This window comes from Dioscorea cayenensis, chromosome 2 (assembly GCF_009730915.1).
Source record: "Dioscorea cayenensis subsp. rotundata cultivar TDr96_F1 chromosome 2, TDr96_F1_v2_PseudoChromosome.rev07_lg8_w22 25.fasta, whole genome shotgun sequence".
In the NCBI taxonomy this organism is placed as follows: Eukaryota; Viridiplantae; Streptophyta; class Magnoliopsida; order Dioscoreales; family Dioscoreaceae; genus Dioscorea; species Dioscorea cayenensis.
Window position 1 is genome coordinate 746,594 of NC_052472.1, and position 12,319 is coordinate 758,912.

At 36.3% G+C, this 12,319-nt stretch overlaps 3 protein-coding genes and 1 non-coding gene across 6 annotated transcripts; 1 reads left to right on the top strand and 3 right to left on the bottom strand.

Annotated features, from left to right (window-relative positions):
- Positions 1 to 1,467: 1,467 nt before the first annotated feature.
- Positions 1,468 to 3,542, bottom strand: LOC120270505. The gene has a single exon (XM_039277543.1). It carries the CDS (start codon positions 2,028 to 2,030, stop codon positions 1,530 to 1,532), a length of 501 nt encoding a protein of 166 aa, XP_039133477.1. The 5' UTR covers positions 2,031 to 3,542; the 3' UTR covers positions 1,468 to 1,529.
- Positions 3,543 to 4,109: 567 nt separating this feature from the next.
- Positions 4,110 to 5,325, top strand: LOC120269946 (dirigent protein 6). The gene has a single exon (XM_039276934.1). It carries the CDS (start codon positions 4,422 to 4,424, stop codon positions 4,977 to 4,979), a length of 558 nt encoding a protein of 185 aa, XP_039132868.1. The 5' UTR covers positions 4,110 to 4,421; the 3' UTR covers positions 4,980 to 5,325.
- A 2,243-nt stretch (positions 5,326 to 7,568) lies between these two features.
- On the bottom strand, positions 7,569 to 12,047 carry LOC120280817 (cold-regulated 413 plasma membrane protein 2-like). Of its 3 annotated transcripts, none has more exons than XR_005542410.1 (6): positions 11,724 to 12,047; positions 11,103 to 11,210; positions 10,942 to 11,012; positions 9,830 to 10,109; positions 8,995 to 9,590; positions 7,569 to 7,871 (listed from the first exon to the last, which is right to left on the bottom strand). XR_005542410.1 is itself a non-coding variant. In XM_039287769.1 (5 exons), exons 1-4 carry the CDS (start codon positions 11,822 to 11,824, stop codon positions 9,856 to 9,858), a joined length of 534 nt encoding a protein of 177 aa, XP_039143703.1. In that variant the 5' UTR covers positions 11,825 to 12,044; the 3' UTR covers positions 7,569 to 7,871; positions 9,830 to 9,855. The 3 variants fall into 3 exon arrangements, 1 of the variants encoding a protein (XP_039143703.1); XR_005542409.1 differs by having other exon boundaries at positions 8,925 to 9,590; XM_039287769.1 differs by lacking the exon at positions 8,995 to 9,590 and having other exon boundaries at positions 11,724 to 12,044.
- Positions 8,754 to 8,845, bottom strand: LOC120281856. Its single transcript, XR_005542819.1, has one exon. It is a non-coding gene; the product is annotated as a small nucleolar RNA SNOR75 (small nucleolar RNA).
- Positions 12,048 to 12,319: the final 272 nt, after the last annotated feature.

The following is a 12,319-nucleotide window of genomic DNA, read 5'->3' on the forward strand; positions in this document are numbered from 1 at the left end:
GATGTTTGAATATATAGCTTTATCTAGAGATGTTTGAAGATTTTAATTCAAAAGAATTTAGATTTATATTTAATGTATATGTATGTATAATGTATATGTATATACATACATATATAGCTTTATCTAGAGATGTTTGAAGATTTTAATTCAAAAGCATTTAGATTTATATTTAATAATTACTATCCATTCATGTATAGTATCAAATAATATATAATAGTAACTAATACTCCTTAATTGTGTTAAAATAATAACAACAGGAACTATGCACATGATTCTTATAAATAACAACCTTGATCTAACGACTGCTATTAAACATTCGTATATTTTTAATGGTTAAAAGTTGGTTTTTAACATCCTCAAAAAAATGTATGCTATATATATATAATATTAACATACATTTCAGCATGCAAATAATTGAAATAAAAAAAAACCAAAGCTCATGATAAGTGGCTGGACGGCGAGGCATAAATTGTTACGGCTTTGGGAAAGTGTTCGTAAATAATGCGGACTGAAAATGTCATTGATTCTCAACCTTTTGGTACAAGAGCAAATGTATATATATTATGCATAGTCTCTGTCACCAAGCGAAAAATGTCCAACTTGTTTTGCTTCATGAATAATGATAATGTCTGCACTCAAAAAGGCACTTTTTTGGTTCTTAATTAACCACATGTTTTTTTTTTTTAATGAACAGAGCATGCACTTTTTCGTAGAATTATTATTATTGAGTCGCAGCCAAATATAACATACAAAGACATAAGGTTCACTTTTCCAAATTTATAATTTCTTTCTTTTCCCACCAAACTTTCCAAATTTAATTTTGATGACATTAAAATAAGAATAAATTAATATATATATATATATATATAGAAGCATACTTACAAGTGTAGTACTCATATCATATTATCATTTCGGTAGGATAAGATTGTCTGCATGTGTCTTATTTGGACCTTCATACAAAGTGCTTAAAAGATTTAAGAGAATAAATAAAACAAAATGATGGTTGAGATGGGCCGGGGTTGTACAAACTACAAAGGAGGCAGCAAGAATGGGTCCACCCATGCACAATGATCCACGTCCATTTCAATATTTCATTTTAAGACAGATGCACATAGCGTCCATTAATGACCGACAATGACCTCTCGTACGTGCCAAACACACAAACATATCAATTTACTTTCAAATAATTAATTTTATATATTTATATATTTTATTTTATTTTTAAAAACCCAATCCAAGGCTGAGAAGTTCAAATGAATATTTCAATGTCACTCTCTCTCCGTTATGCCAACGGACTTGTCCCCAATATATAATAATAATAATAACTCATTTTTTGTTTTAGTTTTGGTTCTTTACACATAATATCACAAAATTATTTTTTTTTCTCAAAATATCTAAATATATATATAAAAAAAAAACTCCTAATCCTAAAAGAAAATAGCAACTCCTCAATCGCGGTTGAAAAAAAGGAAAGAGTTTTCAGAGTTTCCGATGATTTCATGGTCATCTCGATGATGATAATGATGATGTCAAGAGGGTGGATCGGGATCCCACTCCGGGATGGAACTAAGACTAGAGGCAAAGCTCCGGCCACCGCTGGACCTTCGTCTCCTATCTCGCTTCCGCTGAGGCGCGGCGGCGAGAGGGCTAGCACTGGCCGGGCAAGAGGCGGCGGGTAGCCAGACGGGATAACGGCAACTGTTCATGAGAGCGGAGCTAGCGCGGACGGCGAGGGCAGCCATGTCCTCAGGCTGGAGACGGCGGCGGAGCATGGAGACAGGAAGGAGAAAGTAGAGCTGACCCGGATGCAGCTCGTCGTCGGCGGAGAGTGCGGAGAGGAAATCGCCGAGCTCCATATCGTCGGAGTTGCAGATGAAGGAGGAGGGGGACTTGTTGAGGATGTGAGAGACGGTTACAGGGCGGGTATACTCTTCGAGCTTGCCGTCCTGGAGGACAACCTTGGCGGTCATGGACATCGTCGGAACAGCCGCCGCCGCCGCCGTGACGTCGCATGACTGGCAGATCCCCATTGCCGGCGGGTTGCCGGTTGGATCCAAGTGAGTCTTTTTATTTGCTATTTTTTTTATTAATATTTTTTTTTAAAAAAAAATAATATTGAAAAAATAAGGCGATGGTGGGATGGGGTATTTATATAAGAATAAAATGGAAAGGAAAAAGTGAGGAATAGGGTATGACGCGTCTTGTTTTTGTCGTTTAGTGAGGGGTAGTAAGGGGTAGGACCGTAGGGAAATATGGCAGCCTGGAAGTGGTTGCAGACAGCTTGCATCTGTGTGTTGGTCTGAGATCCCTGCAGTCGCCTTTGGATTTTCCAAGATTCACAGCCTCACTGCTGTTTTAATTAATTAATTATGGAAGTATTTGTTAATTTTTTTTCTTTCACAATTGAAAAAAAAAGTTTTAAAATTCATAAATGATTTTTTTCTTGAATAATAGCTAAAGGTTTGTTCTGGTCCGTATAGATATGTTTATATAGTTAAAAAAAAATTAATATAAAGATTAAAATAAATATTTTGATATAACTGGAGGTCAATAATGGTCTTGCACTTGGTTAAAAGGCAATATCAAGTAATAAACAACTTCTCTAAACAAGGGGATGATGCTTCATTAGCAGATTAAAATATATATATATATATATATATATATAGTTAGCTGATTTCCTAAATTAGAGGGTTAAAAAAAAAAAAAAGTGAAACTTAATTTACAGACAAAAAATTATTAGATGTGGGAATTCGGCAGAGATTAGACATGGAAAGAAAGAATATTTATTTAAAGCAGTGGAGTGGAGTGTGGAGTTGATAGTCCTTGAGAGCCAGCTAAGGTGTTGATTGAGGTAACTGGATTGGATAGGATGGTTGTCAAGTCTAGTGATTGTGCAATCCATGCTATCTATCGTACATTTACCACCAGTGCCACACACAGTGATCAATAGGATGATATCACCAATCTGATCATGATTCATGATTTATTGATTTGTTGATTTATGATTTATTGATTTATGGATGGGGAGAATATATAATGAATATATTCTTTTGTTCTTTCTTTCCGGACATTAATCATCGGCTTTGTCAAATACATGCATGAGGACTGGCTACTGAGGAGAGGAGAGGAGAGGAGAGGAGAGAGGGATTCACAATGCAATGCATTGCATTGGTGCTGGTGATGATGGAGGCCTCAAAGAGTAGTTGAATGATTGCTGAGCTCTATAGACACAGCATTGGATCTTCTTGTTGTTATTATTATTATTATTGTATTATTTTCATCGTCATTAATAACAGGATAACTACGTGGCATATTTATTATATAGGACATAGGCCTAAGCATGGGAGGAGGTTTGTTTACAAAACAGCAAGATTTTGTATTGTTTAATTGTTTTGACATAGTCATGTTGACCAAGTTATTATGAATTATTAATTTTAGGAAGGGCTAAAGCAAAAGAACAAACACTAAACCTTCCGACAAAGAGATGGAGGTGTGACCTGTGATGTGGGGTTGGAGCTAGCGCAGGAGAATGCATGGATTCCTGAACTTGTGGTGCCTTTATTTATTTATTTATTTATTTATGCAACTATGCGACCAAACCTATTTTCAATAATTCATCTGCAATTAAGACCCAATGACAAGGTGCGTCAAGACCTCTCTTTAATTTGCTGGCTCTTCTGGTCGGCATCCCAATGCAAGAAGTGCACATGTGTTTTTCAGTGTGTCTGCGCAAAACACTGGTTGATTTTGTTCACAATTTGATTAGTAGAAAAGTAGGCAATGGGGGACTGTTTTATGGTCAAAGAAGAGGTGATTAAACAAGTTTGAATGTTGGGTAGAGCTAGAAACATTCTCCATGATGCAGACTGGATTGTTGAAGCTGTGTGTTAATAAATGTCACACCACATCTGTGAACAGACAGAGTGAGCAGCTCCCACCACATGCCCACTTGTGCTAATTGGAGCAGTATAAATAATGTGTTGTGACTTGTGATCAGTCTACTGAGTGGGGGCAAGTACAAACATGACCCATTTTCAACCTTCACCAGCAGGATGGGTCCATTATTGACCTGAACTCCACACAGGCTGGAAAATTAAATACATGGGATCCTGTTTGTTGCTGTGGCTTATCATAAAATACACAAATAAAAATCTCATTTGATTCACAAGACCAAGCAAATTGAACGAAAGGGATGGCAAGTCTCTTCAGAGGTTTTGGTGGTTTGGTACATTTCCAGATAATGGTTTAGGTTTGCTCATGGAAGGTGAAGATTTAAAACCTCACAAATATTTATGGCCATGGTGGAGCTGGTGTACTTTCTCAGGTTCAGTCTGTATAAGAACCATCAAAACCAACGCACTTAACAAGATATAACAGCCTGGCTTTGCCAAGCCAGTTAAGCGCCCAGAGGCATAAACATAATGCTGGCAAAGATCATCTTCTTTGCAGCAGTATCAGTGGCCATTGCCACCGTCATCCTCCTAGCATTCGTTTCACCGCCAGGGCACAAGAAAAACCAGGAGGACAAGCAAGGCTCTTGGCTCGACCTCTCCCTCTACATTCAGCCGCCCCACCTTCCAAACTACCAACATCCAGGAGCAACACAACGAAGGAGTGAGGCATTGATTTTCCACCACACAATCACAGAGGGTCCGAAGAACACATCGAAGGTCATCGGCAAAGCACAGGGCTTCATAATTCCCATAGAGCATTTTGCTCATTCACCATTTAACATCATTTACCTCAGCTTCAATACACCAGAGTACACTGGGAGCCTAAATGTAGAGGCAAAGCAAATGAGGAATGAAGCCAGAGAAGAACTCACTGTTCTAGGTGGAACCGGTTCGTTTGCCTTCGCCCGAGGACTTGCCGTCTTCATACAAAATCAAAATTACAATCTCAATCGAAGGGATGGGCTAACATCACATACTTTTGCCATGTACCACCTGCAGTTAAGGCTGAAGTTCCCTGTACAGTAATATGGCAATATATCTGGATGAAAACGCATCCACAAACAATTGAGACACATGATCAATTTGTCTGAGCATGTTTAACTAACAAGAAACTGACATATTAAAGACAAACAATTGACCAGGACTACATCTGTAAAGCAAAAAGGAGAACATTGGAAACATTCAAAATATAGCACATCTTGTTTTCAGTTGGTGTATGACTACAGTCATACACTGAAAAAAAAATAAAGAACACCAGAAATCAGATAGTTGGCCTTAAGAATGCCATCAGTTTGTAGATAATCATCCTCAACGACCATTCCCAAATCAAGTAGAATCTACAGTGAACTCTCAAAAGATTCCAAGGACCTGAGCTGTGACAAATATAGAAAACCAATGCCTTATAAATTGGCTCATCAACTGTTGAAATACAATACAGAGCATCTTACGTAGGGAAATGACTCCTTAATTCTAGTCAAACATGTATATGTGTGGTTGTTTGTAATATTTAGATGCCGGAAACAAACTCACAGAATCGAGAGACATAAATAATAAATGGAGCTTATCTGAAACAAAATAAATGCATAAAAGCAAACATGTTATTTTAGTAAAGCCACTAACAAAAGTTTGATTAGTCCAGTAAAAGCAAAAGAGCAACAAAACCACATCACAATGTCCAACTAAACACAGAAACAGAGGAAAAAAAAAAAATTCCAGCCAAGTATGGCAAACTTAATAAAAGGTTCTGGCATGATCACGGTCAACCTTCACTTGCCACAAGAAGATAGAACATTATCTGTACATAAATAAATGTCTTATCAGAATCTATCTCACACAAAAAAATAACAAAAAATGGAGTATATTTCAGCATGCATTCATCAAGTATTGATTTGAATTATCCAATGGCATGCTAAGAGGGCGCATCCTCACAGAAAACAAGCAACATTTCACTATTCAGCGCTGATAACTAATAAGGTTCTAGTATTAACAATGACTTTGTAAACCCTTTTTTTTTTGTTGCAATTTGATCAGATTTCAGTTCTAAGCTATTCATATTTGAAACAAAAATAGTCTGAAGAAATGAGAAGCCACAAATAAACATCTTGGGGAAAAAAATGAAGGGTAGCAAAGATTGAAACAAGTTACAAAACAAAATAAGAGCCTGGTAATTTGCCAGTGTGTTTAGTCGCAAAGTTCAAACAAACAAGTCTGCTTGATGAGGTGGGCATGGATCCAATTATCATAATTTGATCATTGATAATCCAATATCACTTCAAATGCTGAATTTGACAATGGCATAGTCACAAAATTAAGATAAGTAATACATTGGACTGAATATGATCCCAGTAGCTTCTGCTTCCTGATTATGCAATCAGGAGAAAGATCACTAATTTCATAAGCAGGAAACAAAAGCTGGAAGCATAAGTCACCCTGATCATATCATGACGGTGGCGTTTCCAGTGTCAAAATTACTAATTGAGTCACCAAAACCATTGCTCATCTAGGTACTCTTTAATTATCTTCATTGTATGAAATTCCTCCTTTTTTTTTTTTACTAATCATGTTCAATGATTAACTCAATATTCTTAGACAACGTAATACATAATTTCTGAAAACACAGCGTGATGGGAAGGAAACCTACACTAATTAGCGCAAACATTCCACATAAAAATCCAAACTTGAATACCGAGAGAAATAGGCGTCCATTTATTCCTACTAAATTCATTATCATACCAGAAAGGAAAAGCAGAATCACAAAGTGATTTAACATGGCATATCAATCAGAAGACTTTGAAACAGTAATCAACCATAAGTTGCGGACAAAGGAAAAGACCTTGGAGAGAGCTGGAAAGGTAAAGAGGAGATCAGAGGTCCAGGCGGAGAACTTCCTTTTCCTGAGTGAGGTAGTGAAGGATGTAGGGGGTGACGCGGATGGCGGCGATGACGGCCCCCATGATTGAGAGGTGGGTCTTCAGCTGCTTATAGGCCGTCTCCTTGTCCGGCCTCCGCGGTAAACCTCCAAGAAACATCGTTCTCTTTTCTTCTTCTCCTCTTCCTCCTCCTTCCCTTCTTTCAAACCCTAGTTTTCGAACGAGCCTCGCTCTTTCTAGAGATATATATGTACTGATATAAAAAAATAAAAAAATAAAAATAAAAGATAAGGGATGCATGTCATGGGCCGGGTTGACGGCCCAATATTGGGCTATAAGAAGTTTGCTTTTCAAGTGCTTTGCCCGGCCTAGCCCATTAAAATGAGAAAGCACCAGAGAGTGACTAGCGCCATCTCATCTAATATGAGCTTGTTTTCAAGGAAATTGTTTAATTAAATCATTTTTACAATATCTTAACTATAATTAAATTATATGGACTCGCTTTTTTGTCCTGCCTGTGGCCACTTTATGAATGAGAGCATATTTCATCACGCTTAGTGAATTTTTTTTTTTTTGTGGAAAACAAATCAAATTAACAAGAATTTTTTTTTATATAAAGATTTAAACATTAAATCTTGAGGATTTATATTTAATACACTAAGTATCATACGTTTGTGATTAATTCCCACCTCCACAGAAGAACGTAAAAAAATAAATACAAAATCTGAAGAAGGGATGAGGAATAAACTATTTACTTTCATGATATATTTAGAAAAAGAACACAATCAAATTACTCTGTTAGACAACAGAGAGAATTCCTGATTACTAAACATCAATTATTTTTTTTTTTTTTGACAAAGATAACAAATGATTTGCATAAACACAGGAGTAGATCATTCTGCTGTGCTTTATGTTTTCCTTGTTGCTTGTACAAGTGCGCAACAAAGTATAGTGCGAGTTTTAGAGTTCAGCATGCCTCCTTATCAAAATTATTCCCGTCAATCTTGTGCAGCAATCTCACCATAGTAATTAAGGCTGCACACTGCTTCTGCAACAAAGATATACAACACTTGAAATGAAGAAAGGATATAACAACAACTAATACTAATAGTTTTGAATTAGTTACCCATTTACACTAATCACTATATCTAGTGTTGGTCAGCTGATTAGTTAGGACTAACAAAAGAAAATTTGAAGAGATGTTGATGTAGCTCAAAAGTGCTTGAAAAATAATCATCTTTCTTTCCCATCATAAGAACACCATGATTGATACATGGCCTGAGAGAGAGAGAGTATTAGTTTTTCATCATTGCCACATCACATCCCCACCAGCACACAACTTTTCCAATGCTCTCTCTCCCAGACAAACCAATGAACAAAGGTTAAATTTTAAGGAATTCAGGAGAAAACCAAAAAACAATAAAAAGTAAAGGATTAGAACGCATCAAAAGCATAAAAAAGAGAAGGAAATTTCATGGTCCACAACATGATCTAAAAATCCATTTGTTGGTTTTTTCCCCTAAAGTCCTTGTGGAAAAAAAAAAATGAGCTAAAAAGACGAGCATAGGACCTGCACATCTGCTTCTTTACTGAAAGCAGAGAAAGTGAACAATCATGACTATACTACACCACTTGCCCATCCAAAAAATCCAAACATACATCAGCGTAACAAAAAAATAAGTATAAGTAAATAATAAGGAAAAACATTTGTTTTTATTTTTTGATTTTAAAGCAGATGTTAATGGCATTCAGAATGAGTAGGAGGATTAGATTCATTCATAGAGGAAATATCAGAACCGTAGTAATAGTAATGCTCATCATCACCATGCCACAAAAACCTAAAAGAAAAAAACAAGGAAGGTTGCAATCACAACAAGAGATGAATGAAGAGATGAAAAAACAAAGAAAACACAAAGACTAAAAGAAGGATTTTTCTCAAACAAATGCCTCATTTTTGTCGTCATTATTGAATGGAACGGAAAGCAAATCGGACTCGTCATCTTCATCTGCTCATCACCGAGAAATCCCAACACAATAATATAAATAAATAAAAGAAATACTACAACACTTAAAAAGAGAGAGAGATAGAAAGAAGACGCACGCAAGGTAATGAAGGTATTTTATGAAAATTTCTTGTCAAAGAGAGAAATAATATAAGACCAAGAACGAACATGCTAAACAAATAGACTCATCAATAGAGATGGCAAGCGGCGCCTTCCCAGAGTAAATTATAGGCAGAGATGAAGGAGTGCACGCTTGTGTTTAGGGTTCTCGATGCACCTCATGTGTATTTACGAAATTACCCTTTTAGTCGCACGAGCCACAACTTGCACGTGTGATAGCTCATCGATTTCCTAAAAGTTTCGCTTTGGGATTTTACCAATTACAGTTATTCATGATGACTGACTCCTTGTTTTCTTTCTTTTTTTTCCCGGTTTTTGGATCATTGATGTTTGCAAAATCATGCAAATGTTCAGTTAATATTTAATTTCCAGTGTCTGTATAGCACAAGACCCATTAGTTTTTATTAAGGAGAATTGTTCATTCCAGAGTATGTGCTATTATAAGATTTGTATAACATATATTACAAAGTGTCCCGTGCGCATTTCATTCAGATTAATTTAATAAAATGAAGGTTTCTTTCCAATATCTGAAGGCTCAGGAACATTGAAGAAGACAAAAGGATTTCACTTGTCGAATAAAAAAAAAAATTTTAATAATTTGAACCTAGACATGCTGAATTGCTGATATGCATTCAATTGGCAACCTGCCACAAAATGTAACGGCCTTGAATAAAATAAACAAGAAAACGTCCACAATATTTGATGATGTAGTAGATCATGACTTAATTTGACGGTCTTTAATAAGTATGATCTTAAAAGCAAGACAACAACAGGCCTATATAAGTTTCCATTGGGTATATATATTATAAAATTCAAATCATGATGAACTGCAACACAGTAAGATTTTGTGAAAAAGTAATAAAGGAAAGGAAAATTTTTGTACCTGAAAAAACAGTAAGCATGAAGAACCTAGAGGTAATCCGTCAACATGCACCAGACTGGGTAAACCAAGAGAAGTATGATACCAATGGTGTTTGATATGCCATGCCTTGTTGTAAGGGAGTTCCTGAAGCAGCCTGATGCTTTGATGTGCTCTTGGAGCAAGTAGCAGCCAATTACCAAACAAATAAATACACCGACAACATCATGTCTTAGTGTATCTGCGAAGAATCCAGGCGCAACAACAAGAAGAAGAATCAATGACCCGGGCATCTCCAGCCAGTCTGCACTCATACAAACAAGAGATCATCGTACCTCAAAAGGATAATTGCTGTGCTTATTTAGTACAACCATAAACTGAAAAGTTTTATGAACAATATAATTAGTAAAAATCTTAGAAGAAATTAAGTTAACTCATGGATGCTTCAAATGGCTTCGATAGTTCCAGAATATGAATGCCTTTCACTCATTGCAATTGACTTGTTAGCTCATGCTTACACTTGAAAAAATGAAAATAATTTCAATATAATAAGAAGCCGCATAGAAGAGAAATTATTAGCAGGGATACCGATCTACTTACACACTATATTAACCATGAGGATAGAAAGGGATGATGTGGCCTTAGGAAAAACAGAGACATTCTCTAATTCTAGTCACCACACCCTTTTCATGTGCTAGTATGAATGTTGCATGAATTCAGTCTGTTGGATAACTAAGCATTATCTGGGAAGACTTTAGCATGCTAAACAACTACAAACAATTTCAGCAAATTTCCATCTGTCGAATAACTAACCAAAATTTGGGCAGACTCCAGTGTGTGAAAGAAACTAATCATAATTTAGCCTGATTTCAATATGTTGAATAAGTAAACACAATCTAGGGAAAAACATAGTTCTGGTGGATGTGATCATTGTTTTTAATTAACACATGATTTGGGCACACTTGATTGTGTTGAATAACTAAAATTTATGAAAAGCTAGTTGAATGACAACATAAAAGGGGACGTGCTGTTTCCACTTGTAAAACAAAAGTAGTAAATGAAAAGAAAATGCAAACTAGTGGAGGAAAAGGTTTCCAGTAGAATCCTGAACAAGGTTGATGCCTGTTGATTCAAACCTGGAAAATGGCGAGGAAAGAAAAGTCGAAGGACAACAGCAATGAGGGCGATCCATTTCCCAATATCCCCTCTGCAGAATATGAATGAAATTATTCAATCTATTGATCAAGAAAGCTCAATGAAGAAGTTGGCATTACTAACTAGACTGTTATCACATCACCTTAATACATAAAACAGTTCTGATGGGAGGCTCAAGAATATGTATGGAACTAAAAGAGAAGTCGTCATTTTAGTCCTCCAGTGAGTCTTGTCCAAGATTAACAAATATCTGCAATAACAATGCTTAAACAAAGTTAGGGTGAAAGTGAAATTTGTGTTAAAATGGCAACCAACCAGAGATGCTGGGCATTGCAAAGTACAGTGATTGAAAATATTCAGTGATTCAAAATCTTTCTTTTCACATTGAGAGAAGTTGGTTGGGTCATGGCATGCTAAAATTATATATATATATATATATAATGAACAGCTTTCAATTGGACCAGGTGATTAGAGTAGAAATTAGGAAAGTCACATGCATTTTACAATGACACGTTGCTCTCTTGATGTCCTGATTCACTGGGAAGGTATTCCAAAGTGAAGTATTAGTAGAGTTTCACAATCAAGCGATCAACTACAACAATCATGGATAAAAGAAACCTTATTAATTGAAAGTAGACGAGCAATTCAACTTGAAACGATGAATAATTTTAACTAAATACATCAGCAAACTCTATATTCATGTCTAGAAGGAGGAAATACGAGCATATTGAAAACAAGACTGCGAGAAAGATCAGGGACTCACATGGCGGCAAGAGAGGCGAGGATTCTGAGGTCGCTGCCAAGCATGAGGGTGTGATAGGCAACACCCTTGATCTGGTCCGTCTTCATCGCCAGGAACCCCATCGATCAGCTCTGCTATGCAATCCGATCAAAGAGAGAGAAGAAGAAGAAGAAGAGGTTGATAGCTTGTGTTCGTGATTGTGAAGAGAATGAAATAAAAAAAAAAAACGAAAGGGTAAAGGCGTTGATGAGATGGCCTGGGTCTTTCGGCCATTGTTTAATTTCATCCTCCAGAACAGACACAGTGGTTTCGTATCACATATATTGATAAAACACAAAAATAATTGCAAAATGATTAAAAATTCCAAGGATAAACATAACAAAACCACTTTTGTAGTATTGAATACTATATAATATGACGTTTTCCTTGATGTTTCATTTGCACTGTTAAGCACGAATGCGTGCTACATGTTTCGTCAATATTCATGCTGTATTTTGCTATTATTATCAAATGAATAATTAACGTGCCAAGTTAATTCATGTCCTCCATTAATTGGGCGCATTATTAGGACTCGGTTAAAAGGCACGGCGAGGCGAATTTAATTACTGTAACTACAT